Raw genomic sequence first — 20,386 nt, 5'->3', positions numbered from 1 at the left:
TGCTCTTTGCTATTGAGGCTAACACATCAAGGTGTAAATGAGCTATAGTTCTCTTTGCAACTTTCAATTTTGAGGTGGGGGAAGTGGGAAGAGGCAATTCAAATGTACCATCTCTAAAAATAAAAAGGCCGCTTACGCGGCATTTGTGTTTAAAGATTATTACCTTATTTTTATTTTATTATTATTAATTTATTCATTCATTCGTTCGTTCATTTTCTTTTCGGTTTAGTCCCTTTATTAGTCTGTGATCGCCACAGCGGAATGAACCGTCAACTTATCCAGCATATATTTTACGCAGTGGATGGCAGGAGGGCCAGCTGGGGCTTCGGAACGGAGTGAAAGGAAAGGCGGAATTTGCCCCGAGTCTGGGAAAGATGGCTTGCCTTATTACACTAGTTTTTCTATCGCACACATGCGCCAAAATAAAAAAATAAATAATAAAGGGAAAGAAAACATCTAGCCTTGAGGTCTTTTTGCTTATAATCGCCCTTATGTTTCCGTTTTAAATGTAAGGCTGTTGCATAAAATAATACAATTTTAATTTATAAGTTACTTTGCTGCGTCCCCCTTGATGTTTCAATAACGCATAATAATCTACACACCATATTAAAGACACAGCAGACATAAAGGTTGTGTGTGAGAGCCCGAGCAAAAAAGAATCAGAAATGGATCACGCACGCACAAGAAAAAAGGCAATTATGCAACACATGACATGCATCGCTCTCAATTGACGGGCTCTGCTTTCTGTTTTAACATAATCAAGCAGCTTAAAAAATAATTTGATGAAGAGAAATGACAGGAAAAAAAGTAAAAAAATAAAAATAAAAAGATTAAACGTATCGGGACTGTTAAAAGAACATTCCTCTTTAATATATTCTTTCGACTCGGATACATCAGCTAAGATTATGAATGACGGAGTAGGCTATCTCTCCTGCTTGCTTCAGTAGCGTGTCCAGCTGGTTATGAACGAGGAGGCGGAGAGAATGCGCTGTTTAGTTTCGGCTTGATATATTTATATAAAAACTAACACCGAACTGCTTATAACGCTCAAAAAGTTAAACTAAAATGCACAACCCTTGTTGGTTGCACCCGCGGCATAAAAAACCTAACGCGCCATTATTTTAATTCTATAATCGTGAAGAATGAGCCATAAGATTGAGATCGTTGACGGTGCTCTCCAGCGGCAAGTTCCTGGCGAGTGAAAAAATTTGTATGCAGAAATAGGACAAGAGGAAAAACATTTTAAATTATATAACAAGCATCGTATTCTTTCAAATCCTCGCCCAGTTTTAGTACAAGTTGTGTTATTTATATTTGTGGCTGTGAAGTTTATTAATATATATATATATATAGGCTATATATATATATATATATATATATATATATATATATATATATATATATACCTGACCAGCGCTGACAGCAAACGCATAAAGGACAGAGTGAAAGAATTTCTACGGTCCACACGAACCTCTGTTAGCGCCCACCGACGTCTTCAGTATTAGAGACAACTTAAAAGAAAACATTCAGCTATTTTTGTATTTCTATTTGCTTTTTTTCCTCAGAATAAATATATCCTCTTAACCAACTGTATGACTGTTTTTTCCCGATTATACGCAAAAGAAATAGTTTTTAACGTGTTTTTCATGCTTTATTTCTAACACGTTTATGAATTATAAGTTTTAGCCTAAGGTTACCAGACAAAACAACAATAACAACATTATTATACATCATAGTAGCATGTAGACAATAAAACATAAAACAGGCAACATATCGACTCATGCGCACACATGAGGCCCGTTGCCAGCCTGGTGAAAGGGATGGTTCTTTTTTTTCAAGTGGACCTTTTTGCAGTTATACGCCTCAGTTTCCATTTAACTATGAGATTTAAATACTACATTTTTGTGACTTTTTTGCTGGATTAGCCAGTCAGATGTCATTATAACCACACTTTTTGATGTACTAAAATATTTCCTAAAAAGTGCAGTTAAAAAATTCAAACAAGAGAAATTTTTAAAATACAAATTTATTAAATCATATGTCATTAGAAAAATAGCAATCTGTTTTAAAGTTTTAAAGTAAAAAAAAAAAATATATATATATATATATATATCATTTATTAGACAAAAAACACACTGGCCAAACCTTTGACAGCTTTTTCTTCTTTTTTCGCGGTTATGCGCGCATTAGCCTATATTTCATATGCATATGTAAGGTGACTGAAATTAAAATTAAAATACAAAACATACTGATCCATTAAGTAAAAAAACAAAACAACAATTTTACTTTAAAAAGAAGAACATTGACGTTAACATTATTTTATTATACTTTAAGTGATCTGATTGAGGTAGGTCACGTTTATCAATAGTAAATTTTAACCTAAGTTTATATTAATAACATACAGTGCATTGTTCTTTACCATACAAAATAAAAAATAATAAAAGAAACATTATACACCATAGTCGCCTGTAGCCTAAAAAGGCCGCAAATCTTTTTAAATGCATTAAAAGGCAAGCGCATATCTAAGCCTTGAGTTTGTTCACACTCTGCCTGTATTAACTTACATGCTGTATTTTAATATAGCTAATTTTGATGAATTAGCTCTAACCTTTGACAGTTTTTTTTTCTTTCCGCGGTTATGCGCGCATTATATTTCAAATGCATATGCAAGGTGACTGAAATTGAAATTAAAATACGAAACATACTGGGCCATTAAGTAAAAAAACAAAACAACAGTTATACTTTAAAGAGAACTTTAAAGAGAACATTGTTGTTTTGAAACAAAAAAATAACTGAAAATTATTAAAAGTAAACCTGCTAGATATGTCCTGCGGCAAAATTATTTTATGAAGCAGTATTCAACTTAAGCTCTTTAGACCATGCGCCTGACCGTTTCTTAGTGTTTCACCACATGTCCTTAAATACATAAGGCCTATTTTTATTATTTTTCATTATTCGTTTATTATTATGTACAATAATTGTGACATAAAATTAAATAGTAAAATATAATCAACAACGAAAATGTAAATAAAAAGGTAAATTAAAACATAAATGAAAAGGTCTTGTGTTAGTCCTACCAAAATAGCAAACACTGAAAATCTCTTTACATTTAGGCTAAAAGACTGCTTTAATTTTTTAATTTAGGCATACTTAGAATATTTGTACTAAATGTTTGTGCTTTCATTTTAGTTGTCTTTTACTTCTTCAATTCTATTTTTCAAAAAGAATCCTCTTTGCACTTAAAAGTTTAGAATAACAATAAATCGTGTTAACAAATTTTAAATGATTAATAAAGGAATTATAAGGCTTTGACTTATTGTTTAATCTCATTTACAAGCACAAAAGCATATTTAAGGCTGCTGTGTGGGCTATTTCTGTCGGTTCGCATCCCATCCCTTTGCGCCCCCTGGCGGCTCATTCACAAACTGCGGTCATACACTAAAAACAAAGCGGCTCCTATTTCAAACGGCGGCGGTATATGACGCGGCGGTAATAGTCACTTTGAACTCTCACCTACTGTATCATTTGAGTTTATCACCAGAGCTATAGAAACTGTATTATGCTTAGAAAAAAAAACAGCACAGTATCAGATCTGTATTAATCAATGCTCAGAATTTTTGGTATCGAGATCGGATCGGTTCCAAAAAAAATGGTATCGGTGCATCCCTAGAAAAAAATAAAGGTACACAAACTGCCATGATGTTTCAAGGGGTTAAAAGAGAACATGGTTGTATTTTTGAGTGCAATATGTACACTTTAGGTTTTGGTTTTAAGATACTAATGTGGAGCTTTACATACAAACACAAACTTTGAAAAGCCCCAGCTTTAGCACAATTACTGAGAGTGTATTAGCATTTCATCATCATCATCATCAAAAAAAGAAGAAAAAAGAACATACCTGAAAACTTGCGTAACAAACATCCACCACAGATGTTGGCCAGTTTTAGAAACAATTTCACAAGTATATCTGAAAGCTTGAACAGTTCAATTATATTAATACTAGGGATGCTCAATATAATCGATTAACCGTTAACCAAAAGGGTGCGTTTGTAACCGATTAATGCTATCAGTTAAACCATGAAACATATTATTTGATATATTTTTAGTTTGGCTGCATAAGGGGCCGATTGAATGCGCCTTTGCGTTAAGAGGGGCATCTTTTGCTCGCGGCTCATCCCAGAGCAGCAGTTTGTGTTGTCAAGACAACTACAGAGAAGTTTTAAAGAGCATGGTTTCCGCTACATTCATTCTTCCATGGCGGGGACCAAAATGCATCCCGCCACGGCTACATTATCCATTCAAAACATTCAGTTATTGTTGTTGTTTTTAATAGCGGATTATAATCGCATCAAAATGTATTAAAAGGTAAGTGGATTATAACGCAAACTTTTCTGTAACCGTATAGTCTGTTTAACCCTTTGGCGTTACGTGCTGACTGACTGACAGGTGCGCGATGCGTGAGGCCAGAAAACACGAATAGCTTTCAGTTAAGATGAACACAGTTTCTATAGTTATACTTTATTTAAAGATAAAGGAATATGGCTCTGCATATAATCACTCTATCTTGCTAGAGTTTATAGCCGTTTCGCTTTACTTCAGGACGCATTATTGCCGCTCTGAAGGTCTAATCGCTGTTTTAAGTTATCCAGAGCTGGATGAATATACAAATCTTGAATATCAATTTATTATATATTATTAAATATTACAATTGTAACAACACAGACACAATCGATACCCAGCTGATTCAGTCGTTTCATGAGAAGAAGCGCGGTCCTCTCTTCTTTTTTCCTTGTCAACATAAAGGCAGTGAGGTGCGCCTTGTTTTCGGCCCCTTGTTTAACTGCAAGGCATACTTAACTTGCGGGACGACAACGTATAACCCGTGCCTACAGACACATTTGCCAAAGAAGCAAAATGGAAGAAGAATATTGCTGTTTAACAGACGTGTTGATGCCAAACTAGCGCTGATGTTGACCTGGATCTGCATCATAAACACAACAAATAGGCTTTACCTTTTATTTTATAGCTTATAAAGCATGTATGCACAATAATGTAACATCATATTTAAACAACAAAACTGTTTACAAAAAGTCAACCTATGCGCACGTGTTGTTGTCTTTTCATCACGCAGCGCGCGCACTTGAACTGCCAGAAAGAGAGAGAGGAAACCATATCAGGACATATTCTTTAAAATAATGATTTCTATTAAAATGTAAAAAGGTTTTGTGATTATAATAATGACAGCGGGGCATTAAATAAATGCATATTTTCCGTGGAGCTGGCGATTTGAGAAAGTCTGCGATTTTATTTGACAGAAGAAAAAAAAAACATGATTGGCGAAAAAAAAACAGCCTATGCCGGTTATTAAAAAGAATCAGTCAGTATTTTTGTTTTGTAATATAAATTAATTATTGAAGTGAAAATAATTTAGGGCAGTCCTATTTATTTTATTCATTTTATTTAGTTCTTCTCTTATTCTGTTCTTCTGTGCTAAACACTGCAAGTGCGTAAAGATGCTCTGTTGTTTTGTTCTATTATTAATATGCTAGCACAGTGGTTCTCAAACATTTTTCATCAAGTACCACCTCGGAAAAAAATTGTCTTTGCAAGTACCACCATAATGAGCAGTTTTGAAATACAGTAGCGTATTAGGTCTAGTTAAGCAGCTTAAGCTCTGTACAGTTTAAAAAAGAAATAACTCCTGGTTTGTTAGCACCTGGAAATGTTGCCTAGACCTCATAAATATAGGCTTTATGTCATCATATTCGTATATAAATCATTTTTGATAATTTCTTTAAATATATGAAGCATGTACATATTACATATTTGATTCATCCGCGTACCACTAGAAAGAAGCCTGCGTACCACTAGTGGTACACGTACCACAGTTTGAGAACCACTGTGCTAGCATATAAAAATAAATTAGTATTTTAAAATGCATTATTTAATGTGTCAGACACAAAATAGACACGTCAATTTGTTTAATATAAAATTAATTGTAATCTGACCAGTTAACCGTTAATAACCGATTAATGAGCGACGGTTGTCGGTTAGCAAAATTAACCGAAATGAGCATCCCTGATTAATACATTATAATTTTGGAACAAATACAGAAATACAAAATAACAGGGCATGGAACTTTAATCATACCTCTGAATGGGGGAAATTTTCTTGCACATTTAACTGCTGTCTTCCAAGTCCAGCCATAGTGAGATGTACTTCTGCCTCTCCTTTTGGTGTTTTTTCATGCTGTTTGTCCAGCAGGTAAAAATACATTAATAAGCTTTTACATTGCCCCTTATATGGTGCAAAACAGCTTTTCCCTCTACGCTCCTCTCGGAAAAACCCAGGAAATGACCTACAAATATTTTCTCATTAGTGTAGGAACAATTTGTATTAGAGAAAAAAACACATTAGATTCTTCTACACACACAGTCATCCACTGAATCTCACACCTCATTTCTTGCTGAACTGACTGGCTCTGGAAACTTGATGTTGTCCTCTCTCTCTGTGTTGAACTAATCTCTCTTAGTTGGTTTGTGTTCTCTGGTGATCTTAGGGTGTTGGTGAGCCTCGACACCAGGCTTTGAGCAGCAGATATTATTTCTCCAAATGGAACCTGATAAACATTAACATAAAATTAAGCTGTAAGTCATGCAGAATTATGATTGACAATGGTTAAAGAGGGTAGACAGACAGACAGACAGACAGACAGACAGACAGACAGACAGACAGACAGACAGACAGACAGACAGACAGACAGACAGACAGACAGACAGACAGATAGATAGATAGATAGATAGATAGATAGATAGATAGATAGATAGATAGATAGATAGATAGATAGATAGATAGATAGATAGATAGACAGAACGATGGATGGATGGATGGATGGACAGATTTTATTTAGGTTTTAATGCCATATCAGCAGCATTGGCTATATTCATGGCAAAAAACATGTACTAAATATACAATTTATAATCATATCATATCAGTTAGCATGATGACGCTCATTGCAGTTAGTAAACAATCTTAGCAAACATACATTTTAAAATAACAACAAAAAACATACAAGTAGCAAGCAACAACACTGAAAACAGTCATATACAATCTTTTAGTTAGATTAAAGATAAATATTGTAAAACACCTTTTCAAACAGCTCACTTCAAATATTTCCAGAATAAAAACATTCTCCAATATCATTTAAAAACACAATGTGTATTTTTACATGATATTAGAGAACGTTTTTATTCGGGAAATATTTTAAACATATTAAAATGTTTTATCGGTAAAATATTTTTACACAAGTCACCAATAGGTATTTCTTCCGCTTTTCATAAATATGCGAGTGTAAGCCATGAGTGTCTGATGCTACATCTTGTATGAACAACCTGGTCATGTCTATTTTCAAAATGGTAATTATTCCTTTCATTAATTAATGGATTCACTTCATACCATGTGTTTTTCCTACATTCATCCCATTCCATCTGCCATTTCTCATTAACATACAGATTTAAAACAGGTTTAACATCAGACACAGGAAGTTTACGTTCTGTTATCTCCAACTTCTATCTTCCTTTATCATGCTTTATCTGCACGCTCATTTCCAATTCATCCCATATGACCAGCCCGGTATCCAGCAGAAAATAATATCAAAGTCTTTAGTCTTTAAAAGGTCCACTTTTTCTATTATGCTAAAAATCTTAGTATGATCAGTTTTCATAGATTCAAGTGCTTGTAAGCAGGACATAATCTGAGCTAATTAAAAACAGACAGACAGATAGATATTGGGCATTTTTCTAATACTAAGAAACGAGTCTTATGTTGAGCAGGTAGATTTGAGGGAATAGTCACTATATGAGACAAAATATACTTTTTTGGCTATTTGCTCAAATTATTTAAGTTAGGTTACTCTACTTTAGATAAGAATTATCTTCATAAAGACTTTGTAAATTGCTATAAATATATAAAAACGTCATTTCTGCTTAGTAATGTGGATTGCTAACTTAAAGATAATATAAAAACGTATATCTGAACATATAATCTTCTCTCATAAATCAATGAGGAGCTTATTTATTCAGCTTTCAGATGAAATACGAGTGTTTAAATGACTGCCCCTCATGATTTACGCCCATGGGTCCGGGTCACTTATTTAACCAATTGCTAATCTGCACAGACTTTATTACATTATTCAATATATTTTCCCACTCATTCGGTGATAATAAGATAAATTAACGTAGATCTCAAGTTTTTTAAACAATTGATGGATTTGATTCACTGTCATAAAAATAAGCAAAAACCCTCAAATATTTAACTTGCCTTTTGCTGATATCTTCTTTATAATAGATCAATAGTCTATCTGGCTTTCAAAAACACTTAATCAACAGATGCCATGTTATAGTTAAACACCGTTAAGTGATTCACTGAGAAGTTCTGCGCTCGCTGCCTGTCAAGTTCACTTACGTTATGCTAACTTAGCTTGCTATCCTCGGCCCGATCTTAATTTTGATTCTGTAAAATGTCTAAGAAACACAGCGAAAATGGACCTCATTGAGTCTCAACCTTTATTACAGCTCATGGAGGACAGTTCTCAAAGAGGGATTAACAAAAGTCTTACCTGAGACGGTGTGTGGGAGCTGCCCAGACATTTTGTTCGGGGGGCTTCCTTCAGTCAGGATTCAGGATCTCATCACGCAAGCGCACTGTTGTGATCGATGACTCTGGCTCGTTTATTAATGCCTGTGACCGCGGTGATGTATTTTGACAGTGGACTGTCGCTGTTTGATTCGTACTCTTCGTGTCCGTGGTGAAACTATTTCGTGTCTGTAAAGTAACGTCACAAGTTATGTTCCGTTTTCCTTTGCGGTTTCATAATTGCAGATGCGTGAATTTTATAATTATAACAGAAATTTTATTCCATAGGTTAGCAACTTCACGTACTGCCGCCAAGACATCCTCGTTTCCATGACAACTAACATTAGACTCCGGAGCTCTCGATTTCTTAGCAGCAGACTTCTGGACAAGAGTCAACGCATCGTGATTCCGTATTACATTGTAAATTCAGTGCAGAGCTAAAGGCCGATGCAGAGTCCTCAAATTAATCAGCCGTGTTGGACCCGTCAAACATCAATCATGCCAGGCCTTGCGTGATTAACTTTATTCTTCCCTCTTTTCCCCATGCAGAGATGGCAAAAGAGTTGTATAAGGTCCACGCGTATTTTATAATGTTATCACGAGCCCTAAACAGTAGGTTAATATGCCACTTCACCTTTTACACCCTGAAGAATAAACGCGAACACCTGTACCTACAGGACCCCCATCCCATCTTTGGTCTGGCCCTACGCTACGTCATAAATCGAACGCGCTCTGCACCGCGAGTGTCAGAATCCACCAGACGCCTGACAGAACAGACGTGTATTGAGGAACTTTTCATTTGATACTCAGACAAGGCGAAAACTCAGATAATTAACTGCAGTAAACTCATTTATACACCCTAGAGAGCGTTATTTACTGCTAATAAATGGAAAAAAGTATGTTACATGTTCCCGGTCCTTCCGGACAAAGAAGACCGCCATGTAGACAGAGGATAGGGCCTTCTCCTGGTTCTGGTACATTTGAATGTATTTTTAATGTTTGATTGATGTTGTTTAACCCTTGTGTTGCTGTTTCATACACACTGGGGTCATTTGGCCTCAACTTTCTCTCAGTTTCAGCAAATGGAGTGATTTTTTTAGTGACAAACTATTTTGACATATTTTGGGAAAAGGCTTTTGAATTAAAAAAAGTTTCAAAAAACTTAATTCGGGGCAAATTGGCTTTGTTTATGTTGTTGGCTGTTACGGGTTAAATGGCTTTATTTTTATACTATCTGTTCAGGCATAACTAGAAGCTGTCTCAAATGAACATGCTGTTTTTATCTTTCAGTGGAAGCAAAATATGACCTGAAAGAAAATATTGGAGCTGGCTGCTACGGCAATGTCTATCGTGGTATCAGAAAAATGGACGGCAAACAGGTAAGTCTATTCACCCTAGTCCAGTTTAGAGGACATCAACTTTAGAGAAATCATGTTTGATTGCTCACTCATGTTTAATTCTACTTTTCATCCACAGTTTATCATCAAGTCGACTACTTCAGAAGTTGACAGCAATGTGGTAAGTCTGAAAACATCATGCGTGATTCATATTTGAAGCATCACAAAATACATTTAATAGATGAGTCTGTCTGCGGCTGTGGTTATACAAATATCTACTGATCATTTTGTGATTCACTGCTGTTTTCTGTTTATTTATGGTTATGATGGGAATTAATATGTGCTCTGCCGAGTTTTGATGCTGAAAATTTAACTCTGCAGTTTAACAGTGACTTTATATACATATAACAGAAAAAAGTAGTCACATGCCAATATTCAATAATTCAGTATATCATAATAATGAACATGCACAATAATGAATAATTATTATTTACACTTTTAGAGTGTCTTTTAAGATTATTTTATTCTGCAACATGTTGAACCCTTATTAAGCCATTTATTTTCAAACATGATGCTTTTCTCATGTTAATCTGGGCTACGACTTTGGGAATTCAGAGACTGTTTGTCTTTGGTTCGTTAACTCTGTGCAGTAAAGTCCTCTCGTTAACATCAGTTAATTTATCTAAAGTAGTTTAGTTTATACTTTATTATAGTGTTACCTATTATTGTACTTTATAATCTTTTTTTACATGTATTTAATAAGCAATACACTAGGTATTGTTGTAATCATACCTGATAAAGTAATCTGTTTCACAGCTCAGCTTAATATCTTGATAAAATCAAAGCTTCCGCAATTCATCACATTAAAATCTAATACCGTCTGAAGCCGAATTACCAGATTTTTACATCACAATTGACAAAACCAGTGCAGATAATAAACATCAAGCTCCCATAATGCATTTCAAAAGCATAAATAAACACACAGAAAAAAAACATGAATCACAAAATACGGAAAGCTGCTGATTTACAGATTTTCTTTTACAGTTATATTGAAAAACAGGATTACATGTTGTTGATATGCAGCTAATGTGCACTTTATCTTCAGCCTGGATATCCGTTACCCATACCAATCGAAGTGGCCATGATGACAATTGTGAGAGATCCCCCCAGCCCGCTGCTCATCAAGCTCCAGGAATGGTTTTTAGTTAAAGTGGAGAAATTGCCAAGAGGAGTAAGTGTATTTATACAGCACATTTCATGCACAATGCGCTGCAGGAGGGTTTGTCTCGTTTCTTATTGTCGTTTTAATTTTGTAAATTCAAATTCCTAAATCAAGAAGCATTTCTGGACATGTAAATAACTTTGTCTTGTTTTCAGAAAAGCTTGTGGGTTAATGATATGCCGGTGCGGTAAGCAAAATAAACTCATTTCTACTTTAAAATCTATCCTGAATGTAACTGGAAGCCAGTGTAAAGACTAGGCATGGGCCAATAACTGTTTTTAAGGTATGGAAAAGTCGAGGTTTTAAAACTGCCAAATTTTCTGTAATACCGTTGTGTGAGATATATTATTTACAGTTTTTTTAGGACAACGGTATCTCCAGCTGAATAAATATCCAAAAATGCTGTTTTAAATAGTAAAGAAATCAGTGTTTTTGAAACAAATGAGGGCCGCAGAAGTCAATTAATCTTTTGAATTATTTAGCCTGACATGTTTACTGCCAAAAAAATATTATAAATCTATTACAAAATAAAATATATTGTTTTCAGAGGGGAACAAGTTTGTCTTTTACCCAGACATTCAAAAAGACTACATATTAGAGCAGTAATCACAATACCGTGAAACCGTGATATTTTGATCCAAGGTTGTCATACCGCCACAATCTAATACCGGCCCATGCCTAGTAAAGACTGACCTGAGGACTGCTGTCGTGTGCTTTATTTTAACTCATTGCATCTGCTTACAGAAAGTGTGTAAGACAATAATGTTGGTGATGGAGTATCTCGGCCCGTGCAGAACACTGGAGGATTTCCTGCAGAAGCACCAACACCTGGAGGAGAGAGTCGCGCGTACGCTTATCCTGCAGATTGTCAAAGCAGCGCAGGAGTGCTTGAGGCGGAAAATTTGTCATCATGATATTCATGATTGTAATATCCTCGTCATCGACCGGCCTCTGCAAATCAAGCTAATTGATTTTGGCTGTGGGATGCACATCTGTCATGGTAAGTCAGATTATTTCAGGAGGAAGCCGAAAAACATTCATTAGTCTCTGAGACTCAGTTGAATGGGGCTTTAGCTGAACTGCTTGCTCAACACTAAACCTCTCTTTCTGACAGATCCAAAGAAATACCCACCAGACACAAGGATATCTCCAAAGAAGGCGGTTAAAAACACAGTGAAGCAGCTGTTTGGCATCATGCGGGAAATAGAAAAACAATGTTCCAGCATACCTGAAGGTAAGAAGATGACTGGGACTGACACTGTTCATCCCTCCTGTTGACTTATGGGTCAGAATTGACCCTGGCCACATTTTACCAGCAGAAAAACCCAAAACAATGTTTTTCTTTATCTTGAGGTTTGGTGACGGTTTCTAAAATGAGGCCAACATTAGGAAAATATATATTATATTTTCATGAAGACTGAACATTAGGGCACAACAGGAGTCATTCAGGTCAATATTGAGCTGTGTGTGTGTGTGTCCACCATTAACTAACTTTCTCTTTTAAAATGTTACAGAATTCATGGCATTTATGAATACCTGCATTACCCTTGGGGATGATGATCAGAGACTGCAAACAGTGCAGCAGATTCTGGATCAGCCATGGCTAAAAAACCAATAAAAATAAAGACTGTTCTAGATATGTGTAGTTTATGCTTTCCACCCTGAAAGAGGACCTGTTTTAGAGGAGATTTTGGAGCACGAGGGGTTCAGCATGACGCAGAGGCTTTCAGCAGCAGGAAATGGTTTCATTCTTCCATGTTTGATGTTTGTCATTTGTTGTTTTCCGCTTCTGCTTCCCAAATTCCTGCGAGGGTTGCAGTCAGAGCTGCATGTAAATGAGGGCCAGTTGAAGCCGCCATTAGAGTGACGTCAGCTTTCCTCCTCACCTGATTGGTTGGAGGGAGGAGGTGTCAATCTAGAGCTAATAGACCAATGGGGAGGCTTCAGCCGGCCCTCATTTGCATGCAGCTCTGACTGCGACACTTGCGGGAGGAAGTGCAGAATGTGGGAAGCAGAAGTTATGAAGAGCTTTGAGAATGGTGGTCTTAATATGCTGGATTTCCGTACATTAAATAATACTGTCAAAATTAAATGGGACAAAAAATATTCTCTAAAATCCAACATCAATCTGGAACTTTATTCCAAATTACATATTTTCTTAATTTGGATGGCTTAATTGTTATTACTCTGTAACTATAATGCTGATAAAATACCAGCTAAATTATCTCAATTTCATAAACAAAATTTCTTAATCGATTCAATACTCCCATCCCCCCTAAAGAATTTGCTGTCGTATTTGATGCCATACCATCTGGAGTTATTAGGTTAGTCCAAGGCATTCTCTATCCTTCTACTTCCCCCCTTGAGACGCTTCTACTACAAAGGTAGGAAAATATAGTTTCTCTGCAACTTCTTCAAACAAATCAGTACATTTACATTTAGCAGACTTACACATGAGGACGAAAAAAGAAATTTACACAACTATAAGAGCAACAATGAATAAGTGCTTTAGGCAAGTTTCAGGTGTGTAAAGTGTACGAAGCAAAACATTAGTAAATTATTTATTTATTTTTTTGTAATACAGTTAGCGGTGGAGCCAGAGAGGCAATTGCAGATTAGGAAGAGAAGTGGAGACTAAATAGTTGAGTTTTTAGTGGTTTCTTGAAGACAGCGAGTGACTCTGCTGTTCTGATGCAGTTAGGGAGTTCATTCCACCAACTGGGCAGATTGAGCGCGAGAGTTCGGGAAAGTGATTTCTTCCCTCTTTGGGATGGAACCACGAGGCGACGTTTATTCACAGAACGCAAGTTTCTGGAGGGCACATAGATCTGCAGAAGTGAGAGCAGATAAGAAGGAGCGAAGCTAGAATTCGCTTTGTAAGCAAACATCAGAGCTTTGAATTTGATGCGAGCAGCAACTGGCAGCCAGTGCAAACGGATGAGCAGCGGAGTGACATGTGCTCTTTTAGGTTCATTAAAGACCACTCGTGCTGCTGCGTTCTGAAGCAGCTGAAGAGGCTTGATAGAGTTAGCTGGAAGCCCGGCTAGTAGAGAGTTGCAGTAGTCCAGTCTAGAGAGAACAAGAGCTTGAACAAGGAGTTGAGCTGCATGTTCAGATAGGAAGGGTCGGACCTTTCTGATGTTGTAGAGTGCGAATCTGCAAGATCGAGCAGTTCTAGAGATGTGGTCAGAGAAGTTTAGTTGGTCATCAATCGTTACTCCAAGGCTTTTCACTGTTTTGGAAACAGTAATGGTTGCCCCATCCATCTGCATTGAAAAGTTCTGATGTTATTTCCTAATGGAACTGTATCAGTTCCAAATGTGACTTTTTTTTATTTTATTGGAATTCTTTTGTTTCAGATATTGATTGAAGAAATCAAATATGGCTCATCCCAAATAGCTACTTAATTACAAATAAGATAATAGAAGTTTCATTTAGAACTATTCACCATACACACTCGGTCAATACTCTCTTAGTAAGATATAAAAAAGATATTGATATTAATTGTTCATTTTGTAAGCAACACAAAAAAAAATGCCTAGTTCACTTATTTTGGCAATGCAGTTTTTCTAATTTGCTTTGAAACGATTTTTCTTTTTCTTATTAAGAATGTTGATAAAGATTTTTCCTTACTATGGGAAAATGTTTTGTTAATAATAAAACGGATGCTATACATAAAAAAATATATTTTTTTCTTAATCTTCTTATGTTATTAACAAAATTGTATATACATAAATGTACATTTTCAAACCAAATGTACTTTAAAACAATTTCTAACTCTTTTACAAAAAAATGCTTTAAAAACAACTGAAATGTGTCAATTATATAATCTTTTTCTTTAATATGTGATGTATATACCCCTACTGTTAATTTTTTTTGTTGTTTTCTTTTTTTAAAATGTTTTCTTTTTGTCTTTCCATTTTCTTTTTAATGTACTGTGATTGTATATTTTTACTTGTCTCATAATTTTTAAAAAATGTGGAAGCGGAAAACAGCATCATGTCAGAAAACAATGGAAGTATGAATTCCTGATGATCTGATTTGGTCACTGACCACATGTGTGCTGCTCTTCTATCATTTCTGTGAAACTGAGACTGTATGCAGAGCGGCCTGCGAACCCCATGGAGTGTGTTGAAGCTGTTTTCTGCTGATCAAACTGTAAACTATTGTCTTCAATAAACTGTATCTCTGACTCCTGCTCTTTGTTCATCACACCGGCTCCTTGCATTAACACAAGTCAAATCCTTCAGCGTAGTGATACGGCACTGTAATGCACTCAAAACATGCCTGAACTACTTTATCTGTGTGTTGATCTGACAATAAGTGTGAACACAACACAAAACAACACAGAGAAGATCTGTTTTACAGACTGCAGACTCAATTTAGCCTTTATAGAACAATATTGATGCGTCATGTAATGTTTAAAGCACATTGCCCTGCCATTTGTGTGACTATAATGTGAAATATAAGAGTGTGTTCACTGATATGAGTAATCCTACTATAATATCTACTGAACTAGCACCAGGGCTCTTTCAGTGTCTGACCAGCAAATGTTGAGCTTTAGCCAAAGAACAATGGTTAGAATGGAAATGTCTTCATTTCACAACAGTTTTTAACAACACTCAGAAAAGTTTTGTGGAAAACTAATGGAAACACACTTATGCTTCAGTTTGTGCTAGTGTTACATCTACACAGCACAGTACACTCAAATATAAGCTAATAAGTAAAATGAGCCAGCTAGTGTTCACTGAGTTAAAGAGACCCCAGGTGAAAATAAGTACATTGCAAGTATACTAACCAAAAGTTAACTTAATTTAAATATATTAAATGTATTATTACCATACTTTTATATATGAAGAGTTCAGATGCAAAAACCTCTAAGCGCCATCTGAAATGTTCTTCTAAAACGACCATTTTTGTCAGCCTCCTATGTTTATGTTCAGTTATTTCCCTTTAAAGGCAATGTAAAAAATTATTCGTCACTATAAAAGTCAACTTACTGAGCCTACACACAGGAGTCGGAGAAAATTTTATTTATTTAGCATTTGATGTTAATATATTTAAGTATTATTTTAACTATGCATTGAACAATGAACTTATGTAAGAATGTGTCAAAGCACACTTTTAAAGCACAGTGTTAAATAAACAGTGTAAGTTTTCATTCATGCAATTCAGTTCATTACAGCCTTTAAAAAGTAATAAATGCATTAAAAGCCCATTTAAAGCATTTGTTACTGTATAAGAGATGTTGTTGATGCTGACAATAAATATCTATATTTAACATAAATATATATATATATATACATATATATATATATATATATATATATATATATATATATATATATATATATATATATATATATATATATATATATATATATATATATATATATATATACTCAATTCGTCTTTATTTCTCTAGCGCTTTTACAATTTAAATTGTGTCAAAGCAGCTTCACATAGAAGATTATAGTGTTTGAAACAGTGTCAGTTCAATTTTCAGAGTTTAAGTTCAGTTCAGTGTGGTCTAATAATTATTACTGAGAGTCCAAACACTGAAGAGCAAATCCATCGATGCGCAGCTCTACAGATCCTGAACCATGCAAGCCAGTGGCGACAGCGGCAGGGAAAACCCTTCACCAATTGGGGAAAGGTCAGAATAAAAAAAACCTTAAGAGAAACGTGGCTCAGTTGGGCACAACCATTTCTCCACTGGCCAAACGTCTTGTGCAGAGCTGCAGTCAAGGCTCTGGAGAAGCTGGACCTCAGCGAAGGCTCGTCTGTCCCTGGAGCGTCGCAGAAATCAGTCTCATGCTCTCCACTCCTCTATGATCACCACAGCAGCTGCTCAGGAAACGGCCTGGTCCAGGATTATGGAAACCTTGGGATCATCTTGTCGCTGGTCTTGGATCGAATCAGTGGCGCTTCATAGTCTAAGGGTCTCGGGATGAGTATACCCAGGTGGAAATAGAGAATAAAGAGAATAATTAGCGTAGCTGCTGTTCATAGTGTTTATAAACGAGATGCAGAAACCTGTGTGGAAACCTACTAAGTGATGCCCTGAGTGTATGCTTTGCTAAACAGATAGGTATTTAATCTAGTTTTGAACTGAGAGATTGTGTCTGAGCCTCAGACATTATCAGGAAGGCTATTCCAGAGTTTAGGAGCCATAAAGGAGAAGGCTCGACCTCCTTTACTCGACTTTGCTATTCTAGGTACTACCAGAAGCCCTGACTTTTGAGATCTTAAAGAGCGAGTTGGATTGTAGCGAGACAGAAGGTTGTTTAGATAAAAAGGAGCTAGATTATTTAGAGCTTTATAGGTGAGAAGTAATAGTTTAAATTCAATATGAAACTTAACAGGCAGCCAGGGTAAGGAGGATAACTTTGGGGTGATAGGGGATCATATTTTCTAGATCTGGTAAGAACTCTAGCTGCTGCATTTTGTACTAGCTGAAGTTTATTAATAGAGGATGCTGGGCAGCCAGCAAACAGAGCATTACAGTAATCCAGCCTAAAATTATATATATATATATATATATATATATATATATATATATATATATATATATATATATATATATATATATATATATATATATACATATATTATTGCATTACAGACATCCTGCAAAAATAACTTGAAAGAAAATCATCCAGACTTGAAATGACATGAATGTTAAATTTTTATTTTTAGGTGCACCATTATTTTATGTATAAGGTTAACATGAATGTTTTTTTTTTATTTGTGCTTAGCCAGGTCGTAAACCGCAATAAAGTTAGTTTGACGTTTGACATTAATTAGACATTCATTTATATGGTTAATTTAGTTTTTTAATCTGGAAATTAAACTTTGCAACATAAAGGGCGTATATTTATGCCCATCTGACATATTTTTGGCTCAAACTATAACAGGAGCAAATAATTTAATTGGTTTTAAATCGAATAAAACATCACAAACTGGAACAAAAATAATTCATTCATGAAAACAAAGACTGCTACTGAAAAAAAAAAACTGCTTAAACCAGCCTAGGCTGGTTGGCTAGTTTTAGCTAGTCAACCAGGCTGGTTTTAGAGGGGTTTTGGTTGTATTGGGGTAATCGAACTAGGACTCGAGTCCAGTTTTGATTGGACTCGGACATAACCTGGCCAGTCAGAGTCGTCAGAAAAGAATCGCCGTTTCAGAAAAGAAGCCGATGGGCAGATTTTGATTAAAGATCCACAAAACAAACTTTTCAGTGGATTCATTTGCACAGATTAACTTGTTTATTTTAAGACTAGCCATATGCTAGCAACATAAACATTGAACATTTTGATTTAATGCAGACTTTAAACGAAATATTCACCCAGATATGATAATTCTGTCGTCATTTACTCAATCTTCACTTGCTTCAAAACATGTTTGAGTTTCTTTTTTCTGTTAAACACATTTAGGCTAAACATTGCTAGACAGACTGCTAGACAATGACTTCCATAGTATTTTTTCCTGCCGATTTCTAGCATTATTCAGAATACATATTTTTGTTTAACAGAGGTAATAAATGTATAAATGTTCAATAAATAAATGGTGACAAAAGTTTTCTCTTGCTAGGAACTATCCCTTTAAGTGTCGTGCGCGCGGGACTTTTATTGTGAAGGCGCAGCGCTGCTGTGTTTCCGTGTTTAGTCAGCGTCGATCATCTGACGGCTTTAGTTCCTTTAAACGGAGTTTTGCAGTATTTTTTGGGAGTATTTAATCTGTTGAAGGGAGAGTTTAGGGTCCAGACATAAAGTCAACAGTGTTCTGCTGTTTAAAGCGTACAATTCTTCACATTATGGGGCAGTTTCTTGTGTTTTGGTCGACCTTCCTGCTGATGTGCGTCGCGTTCAGTTTTTCTGAATCAGAATCAACAACAACACAACAACCTACAACTGCTCCACCTGTGCGCAAACGTACATTTTCATCTGCATCTGCTTCCTTTATTTTCATCCCATATTTCTATTCCATTGAGGTAAAGTTGGTGTTATAGCCGCAAATTCGTTCATTGCCAACTTGTGACTCGCTCCCTATGTTGTTTACCATGATATGTTACTTTGAATATTCGGTCAAAATCACATACAAGTATGACTTGAAAACAACATTAGCTTTGTATTTCCTGAGTGGACAGCTACAATGCCCATCGCAACAAACACAACAAGTTGTTTACTTGCATGAGCAGAAACGCAAGCTTAGTGAAAGCATGACTAAACATGGAGTTCATCACTTCTCTTCAGATATTTTCAGTAGAGTATGCAAACTTACCATCGGGTACCGCGTTCCCAGAAGCTTTTTAGTCACAATTTTTTGGCAACCTGCAAAGAGAGCATAAAGTCAAAACTTATTCAACCAGAGAGATGTCTGATCACACACACACACACACGCACGCACGCACACACACACACACACACACACACACACACACACTCACACACACACACACGCACGCACGCACGCACGCACACACACACACACACACACACACACAAACACACACAAACACACACAAACACACACACACACACACACTCACACTCACACACACACACACACACACACACACACACACACACACACACACACACACACACACACACACACACACACACACACACACACACACAAAGGAAAATTGAATGTTACCTTCTGGCCGTCAGATTTCCGTGTAGCCAGATAGACAGTGCCATGGTATCCCTCTCCCAGCTTCTTCCCAAGCACATATCTGTCAAGTAAAGATCCTGGAGAAAACATTTATGACATTTGCTCACTCCTGTTACTCTTCTGCTCAATCTAATCGTGAGAAAACTCTGTAAAACTCTGAAAAATAAAACAAAACCCTGCAGATTAGACAGAAAACATTACGGCAGAAGACAAACCTTAGCTGCTGTCTTTAGCTGAGCTGCTGTCTTTAGCTGAGCTGCTGTCTTTAGCTGAACTTCTGTCTTCTGCTGCAGTTTTGCTGCTGCCGCCATGTTGGATCTGGGCTGTTTTCACTCGTTTTGCAGCAACTGTGTCCTGATCCAGACATCCAGCCTTCCTCTTCAGTGCTCTTGGAGCTTCTGTGGATTCCAGTCAACAATGCATTATTAATGATCAGTTCTTTCATTAATTGGCATTTATTGTATTTGGGGATCTGTTCAAATGGCAGCAGTGCTACTAGTTTCCAGATGTTTTG

The 20,386-nt window shown here is 36.0% G+C and overlaps 2 protein-coding genes across 9 annotated transcripts in view; one reads left to right on the top strand and one right to left on the bottom strand.

Moving 5' to 3' along the window:
* The window catches only part of LOC141378251 (uncharacterized), a 62,395-nt gene extending 53,691 nt beyond the window's left edge, over positions 1-8,704 (bottom strand). The window contains exons 1-3 of the mRNA XM_073926305.1: positions 8,618-8,704; positions 6,456-6,619; positions 6,151-6,358 (exon numbers count right to left, since the gene is read on the bottom strand). The gene's annotated coding sequence lies outside the window, so the exon portion shown is untranslated. The remainder of the gene's footprint in view (positions 1-6,150; positions 6,359-6,455; positions 6,620-8,617) is intronic.
* LOC141378258 (serine/threonine-protein kinase pim-2-like) overlaps positions 1-15,385 on the top strand; it is an 82,041-nt gene extending 66,656 nt beyond the window's left edge. For 5 of the 8 annotated variants that reach the window (XR_012392307.1, XR_012392306.1, XR_012392309.1 and 2 more), the window contains 7 exons: positions 9,925-10,013; positions 10,111-10,152; positions 11,077-11,202; positions 11,349-11,380; positions 11,938-12,193; positions 12,308-12,427; positions 12,708-15,385. Coding sequence is in view for 2 of the 8 variants with exons in the window: in XM_073926352.1 (XP_073782453.1) it covers positions 9,521-9,608; positions 9,925-10,013; positions 10,111-10,152; positions 11,077-11,202; positions 11,938-12,193; positions 12,308-12,427; positions 12,708-12,811 (825 nt within the window). In the remaining 6 variants the exon portion in view is untranslated. Of the gene's footprint in view, positions 1-9,376; positions 9,609-9,924; positions 10,014-10,110; positions 10,153-11,076; positions 11,203-11,348; positions 11,381-11,937; positions 12,194-12,307; positions 12,428-12,707 lie in introns of those variants that run through there. The other 3 variants (XR_012392304.1, XM_073926352.1, XM_073926351.1) reach the window with 3 other exon arrangements.
* Positions 15,386-20,386: the final 5,001 nt, after the last annotated feature.

This window comes from Danio rerio, chromosome 16, assembly GCF_049306965.1.
Source record: "Danio rerio strain Tuebingen ecotype United States chromosome 16, GRCz12tu, whole genome shotgun sequence".
Lineage (NCBI taxonomy): Eukaryota > Metazoa > Chordata > Actinopteri > Cypriniformes > Danionidae > Danio > Danio rerio.
The sequence above is the reverse complement of the archived record's forward strand: the minus strand, read 5'-3'. Positions and strand labels throughout refer to the sequence as shown.